General features: G+C 39.9%; 1 protein-coding gene across 1 annotated transcript in view; it reads left to right on the top strand.

Moving 5' to 3' along the window:
- ko (Stork-head domain-containing protein knockout) overlaps positions 1–19,426 on the top strand; it is a 330,525-nt gene that overhangs the window by 305,854 nt on the left and 5,245 nt on the right. The window contains exons 4-6 of the mRNA XM_083112049.1: positions 1,583–1,800; positions 7,289–7,517; positions 11,238–11,483. Of these exons, the coding sequence (XP_082968175.1) occupies positions 1,583–1,800; positions 7,289–7,517; positions 11,238–11,483 (693 nt within the window). The remainder of the gene's footprint in view (positions 1–1,582; positions 1,801–7,288; positions 7,518–11,237; positions 11,484–19,426) is intronic.

The raw sequence follows: 19,426 nt of genomic DNA, 5'->3' as shown, positions 1-19,426 counted from the left end.
AATACCTTGCTTGCCCCTTCCTGGAAAGAATCCTGAGGACGTCCATGCTAACACCCCACACAATTTTTATAAAAGGACAAATTTATGGTCATTTTGGCTCTAAGTATACCTTTTCACACACATAAACACAAACTTACACCCCTCAAATAAAAAAAAATCTGAATAAACCTTTGCTCAACCCCCGAGTCGGCTTTCCCTCTTTTCGTTGCATGTTAATTCTATTGATAGTTAACCTTCAGCGACCCAGTTTACTAGATATAGTATGCTCTATACATAGGTATACATTTACTGATACACACACGCCCGAACATTCATCCGATTTTTAAAACAAATTCATTTCGGAAAACACGGAAGAAGTGTGAATTCCTATGCCGTTGCTGGTTTTTGAGATGTCCCGTGGCTGACATCATCCGTGGAGATTCAAGAATGGTTCCGAACTTTTTCGAACGCCAGACTGCACCTCACACTGTAAGTCCCGATTCCATTATCAGATTTTCACCCTTCTCACCCTTTCCTACAGGGACTTCTGCATGTCTGGCAACACTGAAAAATTGAACACCAAGTCGAAGCTTCCCTCCCCACACTACCTCCCCGTTCACCCCCGAACCTCACCCCGCACTGGCAGTCTTCTCAGCTCCCAACTGTACACACACGACCACAAGATGTATCGACTGCAGGATGGCTAACTGCAAGTCGCACAGCACACTGGCGTATTGCATACCTTTGGAGGTTATCCATTAGGAATGATTTCGGAAATATCCTTTTGCTAGCATTGCCTTTGTTTTCTCACACGGGGAGTGTAAGGGGTGACCAGACGTCAACCTCTCTTCCATGTAGTTATTCCTGGACTGCATTTTGCAGCCTAACGAGGCTTTGACGTCTGGACCCGCACAACTCTGTTGTGTTGAGTTCTGTCCATGTGTGTGTTGTATTTCAGCATATCACCTTTCATCCTCATCGTCGAGAGTAGCCAACGGTGGTGGAAAGGGGGAAGTAAAATAAAACAGATCATTCGACCAATCTTTTACTAGTATTACATCTCACAGTAAACATTAAAGAGAAAAATGTTGGTATACTACAGACAATATACGTAGATCTTGATTGTTGAGTTCAATATGCTTGGGATTGTCTGACTTCCAGGCTACTCAGCGATTGATTCAAAGTTAACTGCCACATAATGATCTAATCTGAAAAGTATTTATTCTTCCCGGCCTCCGTGGTGGATTGGTTATCACAGCGCGCTACGAACGCCAAAGGTCCCGGGTTCGAATCCCGGCTTGGGCATGCTTGTTCTTTGTGAGTGTTCCTTCATCAGTTCCATCATATCATCCCTCATCTTCGTGATTAACCAAAAGTGGAAGGAAGGCGAAGTAAAAAAAAAACAAATCAATCAATCAAAGTATTTATTCTGGTTATTATAGTTAGGAATTCTTTATTCATGAGCGAAGTTCAGTCTATCTCTGCTCTACAACTTAACCCGCAAAACTCGTACAATCAAACAAATAAAAATAAATATTATCTGCTGTGTCAGGTATAAGTATTCAATTACAATACACTAAGAAGAGCTTGTTCCTCATTTCAGGTGACATCGACGACTGCATAGTGCAGCCCTTGCCCCAAGGCCAGTTCACACCTCTACCAGAGGCGCTTTGCTGGGTCATCCTAGAGCTGACGTCATCTGGACAAGCGGCCGTCGTGGAGTCCATCCGGACGGCGCTGCAGCAGACCTTCCCGGACATCCAGAGGCCTTCGGAGGAAGTCGTGTACAATGCTTTGGCGAAGCTCATGGCTGACAGAAAGGTGGGTTTTTAACGTTTTGCAGCTCCATACGCACAAAATAGATAGCTGTGTCGAAGTTGTCCTTCAACATGCACGCATGTAATGTAAAATTCCAGAAATGAAAGGAAATTGTCGGGAATGGGTATGAACACATACAAGTACCTTCACCATCAAGGGCGCCCGCAGAAGGGGCCAGAGGAGGCACTTGCCTCCAGTGATATTTCTAAAAGACTTAATATAACTCTAATAGTGAAATTCTAGCGTGAAGACATGGACGAGGGGTGCAGTGAAAGACAACAGATTAAGTGTCTATGCAAATTATCTTAGTGGTGGGGATGTTTTGTGATTTTTTTTTCTTAAATGGTGGATTGCCTCGTTTTCACACACTTTGAGCAGGCTGCCTTTTTTATATATATTTGATATTTATTGATATTGATACGAGTCCTTCAGCTGTGCGTATCCTACAATATTGTTATATAACTTAAACATACACCCCATTTACCATACATTCAGAAACATTTATGAACAGAAACATTTGGAAAAGAATTACATGTGTACATATATAAATGGCAATGTGGTCCTCTTCTAACATTTGAGATTGTTCATTATCACTACCTTCACAACACTGCACTACACGTAGAGGCCAGCATAGTCTGCATTTTACCTACCCACTGCCCGCTTGCCCGTGAGGACAGGTATACCGGCTAGCCTGCCCACGGCAACGAGTCGACTTGAGTCTTTACCCGGGTTCTTCGTCTTCCAGGCGCTGTGCATTGCTCACAAGCTTGGACGGAAATTAAGTCTAGCGGAAGGGTCAGGGTGGGGGTCAAACATTAAAGTACAAGAAAAAACAGACTAGCAGAATTTAAGAGTAGCAGGGCTAAAGGGTACTCAAGATGGAATTAATTTTCATATTTTTCTTGCATTTTCCTTCCAGACGGCCAAGGGCACCTGCAGAGGGGGAATGGAGGGGTAATTGCAACCCCTTGATTTCAAATTTTATGAAAGTAGAAATATATTATAAAATATTATCCAGTCTCATCAAGTTCAATGCCGTAGCAAAGGGGTAGCGGGAGTCGGCCCTGAGCGCCGAACGATCTAAGTGAGAAAAGTTTTAAAACAGAGAATGCTATGGCGGCCCGTGATATTATTTGCTATTAATGTTGGTTTGTTACGAGTTGGATGAATTGACTATGTAATACGTCGCTCCATGTGAAAAGAAAATATTGTAGATGGAAATTTTACATGCCATATGTCTGTACATTCGGAATGCATTTATCATGCACTTTCTTTCTTTCAAAAACAGTTTGTGTGCTTGTTTTCCATTATTAGCTAATGTGAAATTGACGTGTTGAAAAAAAAATATTTCTAATCCTCTGTTTCAACACAAATGCGCGTGAGAACCGACTTCTACCCCCTTTTTGCGTGATTTATGAGGATTATAATGCCTTTCATGCTACTTTATTACTATTATTGTGATTGTTCTTGTTGGCACGTTTATCCAAGTACTTGGCCCTACCCCCCAAACGAGGGTAACGGCAATGGCCCTGGCTGGCTACGGCCCTGGTGTTCGCAGTAGAACAGTGTGTTGTTCGACTCGCGACCTCAGCGTCGGACGTGACATGTTTCAGTCCTGTCCTATATCACTATATATACGTATATTGGTTGTTTACGACATATACTTATGGATCCTGTGCCACGGAAAACCTATTTCAATGTGTGTGTGTGGGGGGGGGGGTAGCAACATTCGTAAATCTCATTTCATTGGTGATGTGGCTTACGAAGCTTCGAGTTCCCTTTTTTAAGTAGTGAAAATCTATTGCAGTTGGCAACACTGCAGAACGGTGTGGGCCAGGTGCAGTTTCTACTCGAAGCAACTACGTCATGCAGAGGGAGGGGTCTGCAGTTGATGGAAAGAACGAACTGAGACCTACTAGGTATCGTAAAACTGCGGGTACCCGGCGGGTCTACAATGCCTGCCAGGAACGATCTGTGCAGGTGGGCATACAAGCTGCTCAAGCGAGGTTGTTGCGCAGGTTGCATGGCATTTCAGGAGCGATGTCTCGCGAACGGGTCTGCTCCAGGTCTTGTGCAGGCCTTTAACTACACGCTCCACCTATGCCTGAGCCACTGCTGTTCCTTACCCTTCACTTTCACTGGCTCCTTGCAGTATTTTCCTGCGCTCCCTCCAAACTGCATGTAAATAGGAGCCCAGGGCTTTGATGTTTGCATTCGTTATATCACTCCTCTCCTCCCTACATACAGTCTGCTGTCCCTTGCACTGTCCCCCAATTTGCGTTGTCTGAGGGGTGCCGACCAAACACACTCATGTAGGATGTAAGCCCTCGTCTCCTCTTCGCCGCATAACCTGCAGATGGCACGACCGTCCGGCCCCTTGAGTTTGTGTTGCCTCCATCTCCCTAGCAGGAACCAGGCGAATCCACGTCTTTGCTGGTACGTACACGTATCAATGTATCGTTTTCTCCCCATTCCATCCACACCCCAGGCGGTTGTGCGGCGGCGAGCGTTACCTTCTCCCTACATTCTGCCATGATGTCTTGCCTGCTACTGTCCACCAACCTTTCCCTTATAATTTGCAACATCCCAGTTTCGCACCTCCCGCCCCTCACATCTTCCCACAGTTCCCCCAGACCCATTCTGTACAAGTCGTCCCTAATTCCACTTGCCCAGTGGCGTGCGAACCCTTCCCCAATCTGAACTCGCAGACACTGTTCTTTCAGTGACTCTCCAGCCCCTTGTTCCAGCTTCACCCAGTACTTGAAGCATCTCATCCTCGCTTCGACATCCTCCCCATGTTTTCCCATATCCCTCAGGATGCCACACGTGCTTGCACTCGTGCTGGTTCCCAGTATTTGTTTTAAAAACCGCGCTTGTATCTGATTTGCTACTCGCCCCCCCCTACCCTCCCCCATAGTTCCGCGCCGTAAAATAGGGTTGCTTTCACCGTTGCTTCATAAATTTGGTCCAGCAATCTCACACTGACTGTAGGGACTTTCCGTTGCAGTCGCTCTACCTTGCCCAGCCCATAACAAGCTTTTCCCTTCCTCCCTTCGATGTGCTTTGTCCAATCCCCTGCCATACTCAGCGTGATGCCTAGATAGGTGAAACGTTTCACCCTTTCAAGCTCGGAATCCCTATAGGCCCACCGCTCCTTTGCTGCGAAAACATAACCCTTCTTAAACACCATTATTTTAGTTTTTCGTGTATTTACCTTCAACTTCCATGTTGTGCAATATTGCTTCAGTCTGTCCAATCCCCGCTGTAACCCCTGTACTTCGTTTGATATTAAAACGAGATCATCCGCATAGAGAAGCATTGGTATCGATGTCCCGACTATCTCTGGTGTTTCGGCACCTTCTTCTCCCACGTAGCTAGCAACGTCATTGTTTTTTGTACAATACTATTCTTCAATGTTCAATACTTTTATTGAAAAATAAATACTCCTAATACGTATATCGAAAATGCCTATCATTAATACGAATAGCTTATCACTATTTTCAATTGCACAAAAATGAGTTTTAAAGTAGACATTACTCTTTTTTTTAATAACGCTATCTAATTCGAATGTAATTTAGCGATTTTTTTTTATTTAGGCTAATCGGGATTATACCAACAGTTTAAAATGGGATCCGAACCACTTTGCCATGAACTCGGGACCCCTTGACTGTAAGTGACAACGTTACCACAACGCCATTGGGGAGGCTTTCTGAGATTTTTTTGCAAATAATTACTAATATGTTGCGCTGGATAATGCAAAGTTTCTCTACATTTATAATGTACAATTTTGGTTTCAGAATATTTGTGGTTATATGCGTGTCTCTGATACGAATGTAGTAAATAACCTTGTTGAGTTTTCTGATTTAGATGTGAACCCTACGTAGAAGGACTGTATTTAGTCATTGTTTACTTTTCAGTGTAACACTACCTTTTGTCGGCTACAAATATATTAAATCGCCACGTAGATAGAATATGCGAATAAGTTAGTGAACTACTTGGTTTCTGGAAAATCATGGACGTTTCATTTTTTTAAAAGCGTAGCCATCCAGTCTGAAACCGCAAGTTGTCGCAAAAGATATTACCCCTCCAACCTCCTCCTCCCTACACGATGAAAACATAATTGATGACAGCTAGGCGTTTCTATTCAATTGAATTCTAAGCATAACTAGGGAAAATTTAGCGTTGTTACTGAGTTACCAAGAGACAAGTTTATATGTGTAACCTGTCACATAGGTTTTTCCTTAGGAAAAAAACTGGATATTTAAATTATATACACACAAACACATGCGTATACATACATACCTGTATTCATAAAAAGGGAACAAAATGATAGGATTTAGCGCCAAAGTTGCACACTGTATATAAAATATCTGATCATTATAATTACCTGCAAATTTTACCAATAAACCGATGCACCATTACTTCTATATCAGCCGATGCGGACAAGGGACCCTTTAATCGGTTCCATCTCTACGGTTTACGGAAGTGCTACCTTGAACGATATCTATCCTCCGTGATATTGTGTGACGGCCTCTCCTTTTCCAGCACAAACCACAACCATAATTCTTTACATTCGGAACCACAGACAGAGAAAGGATGTTTCTGATTTGCCAAACTTTCTTCGTTTCCCTGAAGGTACGGGTAGGGGTTGGCGCTGATGGAACGGGGAGGGGGGTGAAATTTTTAAAATTGGTTATTCTAAGACAGGGAGGAAAGGTGCGGCAACATTTTCAGATGTCAACCATGGCAAGAAGTATACAGTGTGTTCCGCGTAGAGGAATCGAAATAAATGCTCACCGTTTAAAAACAGAGGAAGATATTGTTATGATTTTCATTTTACAAGATACAGAAACTCTCTGAGTTTATACACCAATAGTGAATACACCTGCTTGCGCATGCGCGCCAATGTGTAATGAGGAAACAAGCCTGGCACTATTCAGTAGAGCAACAGACACGTGACGCGACGGTAAGAATGTGAACTGTTTGGATGTCTGCAGGGCAACACAAGACGCACACACAGAGTTGCATTGACCATTTTCCTAAACTCGGAGAGTTTCTACATCAAGATATGTATAAAGATGTGTTAGTAAACCACTATTTACAGTTCAAATTATTTCTCGATCCCTCTAAGGGGAACACTTTGTATAACGCACTTCATTTTTATCGTTATTCTAGTTGCCTGCCAGCCAGGAGTATACGTATTAGCAGAGAAGTTGTTGGTGCATGTGCCGGCCCCCGTGGCGGAGTGATTAGCACATCGCCAGGGGTCCCGGGTTTGAATGCTGGCCATTCATCAATTTCATCACTCATCGCCATCTTCGCAAATTAGCCAAAAGTGGCACAAAAAGTGAAGCAAAATAAAGCAAGTCAATCAATCAATCAACTATTGGTGTATGTTCCAGTGGTTTCATAACATTCTTCTGACTACAGTTGTGCTAATTTGTAAAGTGTTTATGATCGATTCCTTATGCTGAGTGTCTTTTGATTCCAGATTTACCAGACAGCCCATGGGTACTTCGTGGTGACCCCCGAGAGCCGCCGTCGCCTGCCTCCATCCGGTCACCACCACCAGGGGCCGCCTGCCGACGCCTCCGGGAGGACAATGCTCATGTCCACCGAGGAGGCCCTCGCCTACGTCCACGGGGAGATGGAGACCTTCCGAGACGGTGACGTCACCCACCAAGCTGTACAGACGAATCTAGCGGATGTTATTTGTGGAGGTTTGTGGATCGAATCTCTCTTTTGGACTAGTTGTGCAACTCTACTCACTGGACATTCGTTTCGATTTATAGAATAAAGCAGGTGAAATCTGGCAGGCTTCACTAGAACTTGCTGATATACGCGCGTCTTGCGTCTCGTATTGTATTCCAATAAACATTACAATAAATTAAATTATTACAATATTTACGCATTTCGGTACTTTTTTTTATATAGAATCAAGTATTTACGTCAGAAGATTACAATTAATTACATGTAAGAGAAGGTTCTAGGTTCGAATTCCGACCTGGATCAGGGTGTTCCTATCACAGTGAAAGTCCTATGTCCTGGGCCGGAACTTGAACCCAGCTCTTTTGGAACCTACGCCTACATTTGTTTACTGTTTGCCTAGTACGTTGCAAAATAAAGTTATTTTTCCACGAGTGCCGTAAGAATTTAAAATTATATTATCCCTAGCGTACGATTTATTTATTGATTTATTGAATTGGTGTTTTAAGCTCACTTTATGCACAGTAAGGCTAATCGGGACTGGACCTACAGTTTAGAGTGGGATCCGAACCACTGTGTGCCTCCACCGGTTATCGAACCCGGGACCCCTTGATTACAAGGCGACGACGCCGTGCGTACGAGAAACTTACTTACCTGACGAGGTGGTCACAGGCCCGTACTACATTTTCTATCAATAAAATTCAAGAAACCATTTTATTATTGAATCAGTGTTTCTTTTGTTATTTTTATAAGTGCAGTTATTTATTAATTATTATAATTACAAAAATTACCATCAGTAATGAAAAAATAATTGCATGAGTGTCACACACATTTTATCATCGAACTCACAAAAGAAATAGCCTATTCATTTTTCATTAATGCTTTTTTTGTTTTATACGGGCGCAGTTATATTTAATTATAATAATTACAAAACATACTATAATTACTAACCAATGTTACTCTGTTAATCATGTACTCTGTCACTGGCATGGGTGTCTTGAATAACACACATTGAAAGTGGGTGCCTGATATGCCCCTTTGCACGTTGCATTTATGTTTTTATGAGCAAAAGTAATACATAAATATTGGTAACGCCCTAGGGAACAACGTAATTTATTTTCAATTTCTTATAAAAATTTTCACAGTTGAAAAATCTAAAAACTAGAGGTGGAGAGCCTCACTTTTTCTTTTGTCCCCTTATTTTCACTTATGTTTACATGTAGTTATAATTTCAAATTTTAAAGAAAATTGTATAAAAATCCTAGCAAGAAGTCATAAGTTTAAGCAGTTTTGCAGTACTTTTTTTTTTTTTTTGCTTGCTACTTGTGAACTCCGTTACATGTAGAACAAAATATCCAAAATTAGAGACGTTGAAGGGAGGGATACCATAGTTTTTCTGGTCAAAAATGTCATAATTCATTTTTTATCGTTGTAATGTTCGATTTACTGCCTTACTTCGTTTCATCTCAGCCGATACAAATGAAAGACAAATGCCGTTCCAGCCTTTGACTCTCTCCTCAGTTGCGGAATGATCTGAAGGCAGCCTCCGGGAGGGCGGCTAGTGTGCATTGTGTCTGCGGCGAGAGTAATCAATGGACGCGGTTTGTTTTCATCGCCGAGGAAACTATTTCCCGGTTTCATTTTCTGCAATCAATCCGAGCTGGCGGTTTGTTCTCCGTCGCTCGCCCCCGGAGACGTTTCGTTGTCTTCATCTGTTCCACTTAAAGAGACGACGGAGACACGCTGAGCCGTTAAAAAAAATATCATTTTCAGAGCGATGAATCGCTTCTGCCGTCATTGTGTGGAATCGCGGGGCATGCAGGAACAAACACCCTTTCTTGTTTAGGAACTTGCTTCGTTCTTCGTTCCTGTGAGAGACATTGTTTTCTTTTTGCCATAACGTTCAAAGTTGCACATGGGGCTCGAATGTAGCAGATTGTTCCAATTGGAACAGGAAGGAAGAAAATGGCCCAGACTTGCGTTGTCATCTGTCTATGGATTGGATGTTCTTCAAAATAGCACAAAAGAGGACTCTTCCGTTCAGCAGAGAACTGTCGTATAGCGTTGCTGGCTGGCTTCGTTCTGCTGGGTTCGCACACAGTACGGGGAGAAATTATTCAGTTGACCTTGAAAAAGTGCAAGTAGTGTTGAACGTTCATACTTGAGAAAAGTTCAAGGGTTTTAGGAAAAAACTGCTGGAATGTCTTAGTGACAATGAGAGAAAGTGTTTCCGTTTCTGCAATGTTATTACATTCTGAGTGATAGATAACTATCTATGTTGATTCAGATACCACAAAAATGGCCACCATAGTATATAAAGATACAGCAACAGGGGAGCCAAAGTCATTGCTCCCATAACACCAGGGTAAACATTGAGTGTGAAAGAAAGGGTGTGAAAGCATATTCTTACGAGGGTACAGATATCGTGGAGGCACATACGTGTTGTATGCGAGTGGCCACGCCTAGTGAGAATGTTAAACCAACCATGCTTGTCATACTTCCTGTTCCTTTGGAGTGTACAATTATATTCACGTAGTTTTATTTTATAGCAAACCTATGTTACGGCTGTTTTCGTATCTATGAGGTTTGGCTTCTGTAGTTGTGTTGCCACATAACCATCAGGTCCATTGTCACGGTTTTGATTAATCCAATATAACTGTTAAGTTTAATTACAAGACCTTTTTCTAATTTTATGACTGGATTTAGAATAAGAACAAAATGGCTTCCCACCTTGTATATTTTAAGGTAAGAGAATTACTGATATAGGGTGTCTGTAAAGATATTTGACAGCTTCAAAGTTTAATAATATGGATGTTAATTGCCATATAATCTCCTAATGTTGTCCAAGTACTGTAACACATTATTCAAAAGGCTTCCAGTTCCAGGTGACAGGAGTTCCATAATTTGAAAATTACTCAAACTTTTACAGCTCTTGGATTCGAGATGGCCCATTCCAACCTCCTATGTTTTCTAACATCACACACCTAGACTTCTTTATGAGGTTATGTCATAGACCAACTGTACCAAACTCATGTGAACTACTTAAACACCAGAATAACCTAAGCAATTGCCTCTGTTGACAGAGGGGGAGGGGAAGATGCTGCTGGGTCAAGTATGAATAGAGCTGGAATACATTCGATGTTGTACGTGACGCCCAAGGTGCACATGTTCATGCGGCCTGGACCAAAAAAAAAAAGTTTTCAGTTAGTCTCTTACATAAATCACAGCATGTGTATACATCTCAATTAGGTCGTTATTATTACGTATCACATGTTATTATGTATATGTCACAGCATGTGAAGCTGTAAAATCCTTTATAAACACCCTAATTAAATAATTATACCCATATAATCTAACATATATCTGTGTATAGATGTAGGGTGTGTGTGTGTGCACGCACGCGCTCCCACCCATGCACATCTTTCTGTACCGAAAGTAAATAGTACATCAAATCATCTTTAAATCTTCTTTAACTTACATGATGATTACATGTGTACTTCCTATTAGAACTTCAACTGTTTTGCTTTTAACAACAGTACACATACAATTGTCAGGCTGGATAAGGTGATATTCTACACCACCCTGGCGTGCGTGTATCTTGAAAAGACAGGTCAGGTCGCCTGAACTGTTAGAATGAGTACATGAAAACACCACATACATTACAAAAATATTACTTTCGATGTATAAGGGAATAAAGTATTCAATTTGTTAATAACGTTATGCTTTCTCTTCAGGCAACCCGAACGACAAGGTGATGTACGCTCGGGCGAAGAGGTCGTCGTTCCCAGGACGTCTGGAGAGGCGCCACTCCCTCCGGCTCTTCGGGACGAAGCGGTTGTCCTCCTCTCTCCACCGATGCGGCTCCCTCAAGCTCTCCCCCACCACGGCCAAGCAGCTGGTGGCGGAGATGAGCAGACAGACGGGCTCCCAGACGGACAACGCCAGCGACTCCAACGAGAACCAGGAGAACCAACCAGCAGGTAAGGGAAAGGACAACCCCCCCCCCCCCCCGAAAGACTCACCTTGGCCAAAAATAAATAAGAAAAATATTTTCCTTCTTAGGACAGGTATATTTATACAAATATTAGTTAACTACAAATAAGCCGAATAAAGAATACATGTCTTCTTTATCAGTTCATGTAATAACTACAATAATAATAATTATTAATTTTTCTATTTAATGTACCTATTTAAATAGCATTATTATTTTAATCTTATTAATATAAATGATAATAAACATTACTTATTTATTTTAAAAAAAAATAGATGCAACAGGTGTCCATTATACACTGAAATCATCAACAATGAAAGAGACAAAAATAAATATAACAATAACAAAACTTATTACTGTACTTTATATTATTATTATTACATGTGAGACACTTGGTCCGGACCCCCCTCCCCGCCTAAATGTATTTCTATATATGTACCTGGATAGTGGTTGGACTTTATCACCAAGAACCAATTACGTCTTACATGTGACTATTGCAATATACGTACGTACAAGACACATTCTCAAGAACTTAATTATTTGATGTGGGGAGCGATTGTATGTGTCCTTAAAAATATTATTTCTATAGAAAGAACGTACAAAACATAAATGCAACCAATATTTAAACACACGCCAAAGATATTAAAATGGAACTTTGTGTAAACATCTTTTTTCACTTTTCATGGTTTGTAAATTTTCATCGTGATTTTATCATCATTATTAATGTCTTCTCTTCTTTTTATGCATTTTTATATTTTGTGTAAGATTTGATGTCGTATGTAAGACACTATAAATTGGCAATTTTTGGTAGTGTCAAATTTTATAAAAATATATTATGCAATGCTTAAATCATAGAAATTCTCAGCACATGTATCCCGAAATTCGTAGCTACGGAGGAACTATTGCCAACAATTAGTTAGGTGAAACTGAAGAAAGTAATGCGTGCGGCGACGTTGGGTCAGAGGATTGTGAAGAAGGTATTACTGAAAGATCTATGGAGGAAACTTTGATGAGAACTGAGAGAATATTCGTGAACTATCATGAATATTTAGCAAACGAACGAGCGTCACTCAGACTCCATGGAAATTACATATATCTTTATTTTGAACATCCTTATTTTATTCCTTTCCATGTTGCCAATGCTCTATTTCCACCTTTTTTGGTTTTCGGATTTGTAAACAACATGTATAGAAGCTGTTCTCGAGATAAGTACGTGTTGATATTATCCGACATTATTTTTTATGCATGTATCACCTGCCTACCGACGGTGTAGTGGTAACGGCTTAGCCTTATAATCAAGACGTCTCGGATTCGATACCTGTTGCAGACACATATTGAATCGAATCATATCTTAATTTCTCAACCGTGAGGTTTCTTTTTCCCGTTGAAAATTTTACTACCCCATCCTCCGTTGTTCTCTGGTCTTCTATCTTCCCATTCTTTCCGGCACCTTCGTATTTACCGAAGGCTGACTGTGGAACTGATTTATATCATGTTCTTACTTTGTTGCATTTCTCTACTTGTTTCCGTCGTGTGTTAATATCTTCACTTCTCTGTAGCTTTCACATTTCACATCTTTAGCTATTTTCTTGATGTACTCCATCATTGGGTCATTTCCTTTTATTCATCAATTATTGTTGTATTCATTATTCCCTCATATCATATGACCACTGGTGGAAAATACAGGGCGCCCGAAATTACATCTGTATAATAAACATGATTGTGGCTAGCCAAATTTTAAAATCTGCAGCGATATGGCAAAGTCGGCCATTTATTAGAATGTATTGCAATGTTATTTATGATGTTACCGGTAGAGCCTTCTGTAGGAAGGCCACTCCGGTGCAAGAATGAATTACTTTTAATTCAACCTTGAATTAATTAATAAATTAGATTTTTTAAGGTCACATTTCTAAATGTATAGCTTTATATTAGTTGAATTCATGGCTTTCTTTGCATATATTATTTTTTTAATTTTATTTTTATTATTAATAAAAAGGTGGCTCCTGAGAATAAGGAGCTGGATCCTGTATTGTTTTTAGTTTTGTGTACCCCTGCACATGACGATCCCCAGTTAAGAGTAATTGCATTGGGCATATCGCGACATATGTTCCGGCAGAAAAAGGTTCCACTGCGCACTGAACGTATGCTGTAGTAAACACCGAAACAAAAGTTAGTATCTCAAAAGCAAAGGCCCACGAGACTCCCACACTGAACTCTAAAGAAGGGATCGCCTATATCATCCTGGATAATGATTGATGAATGTCCGCATGCCTGTCTTGCTATGTGCTCGTCTCTGGACATTCTTGTTTATCTGTGTATGTTCAGATACTTTGAATAAACGTTCAACATTGCGAGAGAATAAAGTTTACAGAAGAAAAATAACACTTGATGCTGGTGACGATGCAAAGCATGATAGTAGCCAGTTTCTCCTAAGGTAGAACCAGAGAACGTATTGTTTGTATTTGGATATCCAGGGTCTAACCTGGGACCTCTGCCTTCGTAGAGAGTTACGCTATCCAGTTTGCCAAGGAGGCCTATCAGAACCCTTTCTTTCGGTAGTGTGAACCGCCGAAAATCTAACAATATTCCGAATTATTCACAAATGTGTACCTCTTTCGTAATTTGTGAAATTCAAGTTTTAATTTTAATATCTAAAGTGACTTTAGAGTACTTTTTTTTGCGATTTTAAGGTCATTTTGTTAGATTTTTAAAGTCCTGTGGTAGATACACGTTTTAATATTTTTGTTACTATTAAAGTCACATTTTGGGTTCATCTTTGCAAGAACCTTCCTTGCATGCCATCAAAACTAAAAGCCTGCGTGTCCATGTATTACGCACTCTTAAAAGTCTCTGCTTGATATTCAGGCGTGTAAAGAGGAAGTTGCGTAAGTTTTCCCACCCTGAGACTTGTTGCATGTCCTCCAAGTGACCAGTTCAGTGAAGCAAATATTTCTTCGGTTCCGCCACCGAAACCGAAATCCTGTGCAAATGGAGCAGAAATCATTGGTTACGCAACTCCTCGAAACAGTTTTCCCCGTAAATTGGTGGATTTGGACGTTTTGCTAAAGCGGCAGGATATATTGTGGACATGCCATCAGACATCGAAAGCAGGAACGCCTACGTTGTGAAAGGAGGGGAGGGGGGGAGAGAAATAAGAGTTCTCACAAGACCAAACACGAGAGAACTGAGATTTATGCATGCTACGAACATTCCAGTTTGCAATTCGAGACGAGAACGAGACGAATACCTGCCCGCTCGGTGGCCGAACGCATTCATTAATACAGTGTGGCCTTTCATCGCGAGTGTTCTTTCAACAATTTTATTTATTTATTTGAACACAACAAGCGAATGCCCATGCAGTATTTTACATGTTCTGCTTTGCGTTTGTAAGTTCACATGATTTAATGACAAGATATATTTTTTAAGTTGCAGAAATGTAAATATATAACATGTTAACGCTAAAGTAAATGTACACAACAGAAAGTATAGTTACTAAAACAATAAGTTTATTATAATAATAATAGAAGTTAGATTGAAAAAAGTAACATCAGACTATCTTGTGTAAAAATAGCCTGTACGAATGCAAAATTTCAGAAAAACTCAATATGCTGACCAAGGCAGAAATTTATTTTATTATAAAACATAAACTAAACGTAACGTTTCAACCTTCTAGCAAGGTCTCCTTCAGACTATGTACCAAGTACAAATGTACTTTTTTTTGTACTTGGCACATAGTCTGAAGAAGACCTTGCTAGAAGGTTGAAACGTTACGTTTAGTTTATGTTTTATAATAAAAATAAATTTCTGCCTTGGTCAGCATATTGAGTTTTTCATATCATGGAAACAAGGCTTAATGATGTTACAAAATTTCAGATATTACAATGTGCGTACGTACAACATATTATCTTTACACTCAATATTTCAGATCTGAGCCACCACGTACAAAACAAAATATAAAGAGATACTAATGTAATGCTATATAATTTACATAAAATATGAAATTAATATAAACACAGTAAAATTCAAGGATAGAAGATATAACTTCAAGATGTAATGTAGGGGCTAGTCGTAATTACATTCTGAGCTACAGTGAACTTAAAATTCCTTTTGAAACTGAAGTCTGAGTATTTGAATGAGTTAATATTTAAAATAAAACATTCGGTAAATTCATGTGATCATTCATTCTCATTAACATGAATAGTGACACAGAAGAGGCACGTAAAACAAAAATTTGATCAGAAACGCACACAGTACGTTAGGATACAAGGTATTCGATTTTTCGCACCTGAATCAAAAGTATACGTCTTATTGCACCTTGCGTTTCTTCCCCGTTAGGGTAATCGTGACGATGAGGATGAACTAGGATTAAGTGAAATTGATAAAAGGAAACGCAATCTACAGACCGGGACTCGAACACGGAACCATCGGTGGCAAAATGTGCACAAACTTGTGTTCTTAATTCGTTTGTCAGTACTTTTGTATGTACTACTTGTGTCTATTATTTCAAGCTTTCTCTCTCTCTCTCTCTCTCTCTCTCTCTCTCTCTTCCCCCTCCCCTCTGTTCATTCTTTCCTCACTCCTTATTCCCGGAAAAAAAAACTGTTCCTGAACCGCATTTTGAATTGACCTGGAAAAAAACAGTTTCTGGACCATACTTAAATTGACCGGGAGAGAAATGGTTCCTGGATCGTATTTAAATTGATCCGAAAAAAAAGGTTCCTGGACAGAATTGAAATACTTTCTAAATAAAAAGGTTCTGTACGGTCCAGAACCCATTTACGCTTGAAATTTACATTCCTAAAAGTATCTTGCTATTTAACCGCCAATCGTCATTGTTGGTATATGCATTTTGCTTATGCCGTACGCATTTTCATTTGATAATGAGAAATTAACAGCGTGAAAGTGCCTTTCACTGACCGGGAGAACCGTTTTATGAAGTGGAACTGATACAGGAGATTTCATATCGCCAGCTGGACAGAGAAGACAGCTTGTTGCCGGACACACAAAGGGAACTGTTGAGAAGAATCGGGAGAAAGCCAGGGTAACAAGCAAAAGAAGTGATTATTTTTCCAAAAAAGGAGACGGTAGGCCTCGCTTGCTCGCTCCCACCGAATCTGATGAAGTGTGACCTTTTTTCCTCTCATAGTTCCGTCGTTGCTTTGCCCTAGAGTCCGAGAAGCTTTCATTGTTGATTGCCAATCGGCACACTCCAGTGATCCCTTTCACGGCCCGCTGCCAGAATCGACAGTTTGGTTGCGAAAGAACGTAAATTTGCATTCATTCATTGCAAAATACTCTTGTTTTCTGCGAGGTTTAATTTTGCTACTTCTTGTGCAGTAGTTCGCTTCGCTCTAAGGTTATGAACGCAATAAATACCAACAATAATAATAGTAAGGACCACTAACGTACGCAGGATTTTGTTTCGGAGGGAGCTAGCTACGTCACAAACTGTTGCATTGTGGTTTCGAGCAGCCATGATAGAGGCCAGTTCTTGTAAGCATAAGGAATTCAACCGGGCAGGCGGGGATATTAAATCAGACATTCGTGATTTTAAACAAACGTGCAGTTGGCGCAGATTTAACGAACGCTACGTGGTGGATATTTCCTTGAAAACGACAAATAAAACATGGCGGCTGTGCGCATCCTGACGTCACATGAAACCCACCTGTCCACAATAAACATTTTCAAAATTACAATTTTTACCTTATTTTTATAAGTTGTTCAAAGACAAAAATAGTATTCGGGGGTCATTTTCAATAATATTTACTGAAAACTCTTCCCGAGTTCTTTACTAATTTCATTTGAAAATTTTTATATTCTCGAAATTTCCCATCAGCTCCCCCCTTGCGTACGCGAGTGCTAAGGACTAATTTCCTGGAAAGTATCTTTCTCCAAATAATGTATTTCTGGAAGAGGTATGAACCAATTGTATGGAATTATTAGTGACAAATTAAGTAAGTGCCAATCACTGAAATCGTTCCTTTCGTAAGAGAATGCTTGATATAAGTATGTGAGGTATTACAAGCGAGTGCAGATATGAACAGATGAACTTGATACCGAATTTCCAGAACGGGTCTTGTCCCTCCCCTGCCGCCCCTCTTCAGGGATGTAGAGAGCTTGGAGTAAGCTGAACGTAATGCTGTGTTCTTTTTCAGGGTTGAAACTTTTACATTCTTTCTTGAAGTTTAATCATTTCTTTTCCCCGAAGTCCACTGTTTGTTTCTCAAAGTTGGCATGTGATCGTGACGAAATGAATTACATGAAAAAACACAAATCGAAAGCGAATTCAATTTTCTACACTGAGATGTGAAAATCTGGTTCTTTTAGTAATATTTTTTATTTCATTTATTCTATTTCGGTTATTTTACGTCGCCTTGTTCCTTGGGGTATAATCGTGACAATGAGGATGAATGGTGAATTGATGAAAGGTGTTATGGGATGAGCACCGTTATGATCATGCTTTAACCATTGTTACGTGTCCATAGGAGCGATAAATGAAAAATGTTTGATTTAATAACAGATGGCAGCACCAGTGACGAAGAATAAACCTAATTTTAGTAAAGTAGAAAGGCGTAAAGGATGATTAAAACAAAGATGGAAAGTTAGATAATTACAATAAATGATTGAATCAAGTCTTGACAAGTACACTTACGATGTGTATAAAAAATCAAAATCGGTTCTCAACCTTATGTTATGACTCGAACCTAGACTTCTGGCTTCGTAGCACGTTACGCTAACCCCTCCACCACGAAGGCTAGCAGTATTTTTCTGAAATTAGCGAAAATGTACTTTTAACTGTTCTGTAATATTTGTAGAGAAATTTAAATTTCTATTTCTTCTGATAGTGTCTAATTGACTGTTGTGTAGTTTATAATATCATTGTAACTGAATGTACAGTCACCTGGAATAGAAATGGGACACCTAGCTCCTGAAATACTTGCTTCCTTGCAAGTAATTATGTGTGTTGTCTGTGGTAGAAGTTGCCATTGAAAATTTGCTATTAAGATCCACTTACCGAAGAGGCAGGCAACAAACACAACGCCTTGCAGGGAAGCGAGCATTTCAGGATGTAGCTGTCCCATTTTTATTGCCGGTGACTGTACAATTAGATGCAAAGATAACATTAGGCAAATTGTCCATCGCCATAATCGTTCTTTACTCTTCTCCATTGTATGTGTTTTGGAGGAATGGATCATGATGGAGCAGAGGTTGTCATATGCGTGTTCATTATTTTTGGCTCAATTCCCTGAACCCACATTGAAGAAAACAGAATAAAGAGGATGGACAATTTGCTGTACACACAACGGCGAAAGAAACAGTAGGAAAATTGTTCACCATCATTTTCATTCGGTCTGAATTACACAATGTGATGACTAGGACCCGGACATTAGGATTTTATAGACATCATTTTAGGCTTTATAAAGAGATGATTTAGCCCTTTTTAGGATTTTTTTCCCTACACGTATTTTTATTGAAATCAATCCCAAATCTTTGCATTTACTTGACCATAAATACTGCAAACACATTTTCCTTCAGTTATTACATGTTTACTAAACTTAAAGCATACAAAAAACACAGTTTTTAGACAATACAGAAAATAATAAATTTAAAACGTGTCATTGTTAAGCTATTTCTTTTGTAATGCCAACTTTGCTTCCCTTTTTTTTCTCATGTTTCCCTTCTCTCATTTCGATTCCCTCTTCTGTGTGTGTGTGTGTCTGAGAGAGGAAGGGGGGCAGAGAGAATACATTTTCATATTACCCTACAGTTAACAATGTGTTCACACTGATGAAACAAAACAAGGTTTCAGCATTTTATTTTTACATTTATTTAGCTGAAAAGTTCAATTCAGCCTTTTTAAGGATCTTAACTCCTTTTAGCCATTTTTAGGACCTATAGGATTCATGTATTTCATTAAGAAATGGCTAAAAC

The sequence above is a fragment of the Lepisma saccharinum genome, chromosome 1 (genome assembly GCF_977018435.1).
Source record: "Lepisma saccharinum chromosome 1, izLepSacc3.1, whole genome shotgun sequence".
In the NCBI taxonomy this organism is placed as follows: domain Eukaryota; kingdom Metazoa; phylum Arthropoda; class Insecta; order Zygentoma; family Lepismatidae; genus Lepisma; species Lepisma saccharinum.
The sequence above is the reverse complement of the archived record's forward strand: the minus strand, read 5'-3'. Positions and strand labels throughout refer to the sequence as shown.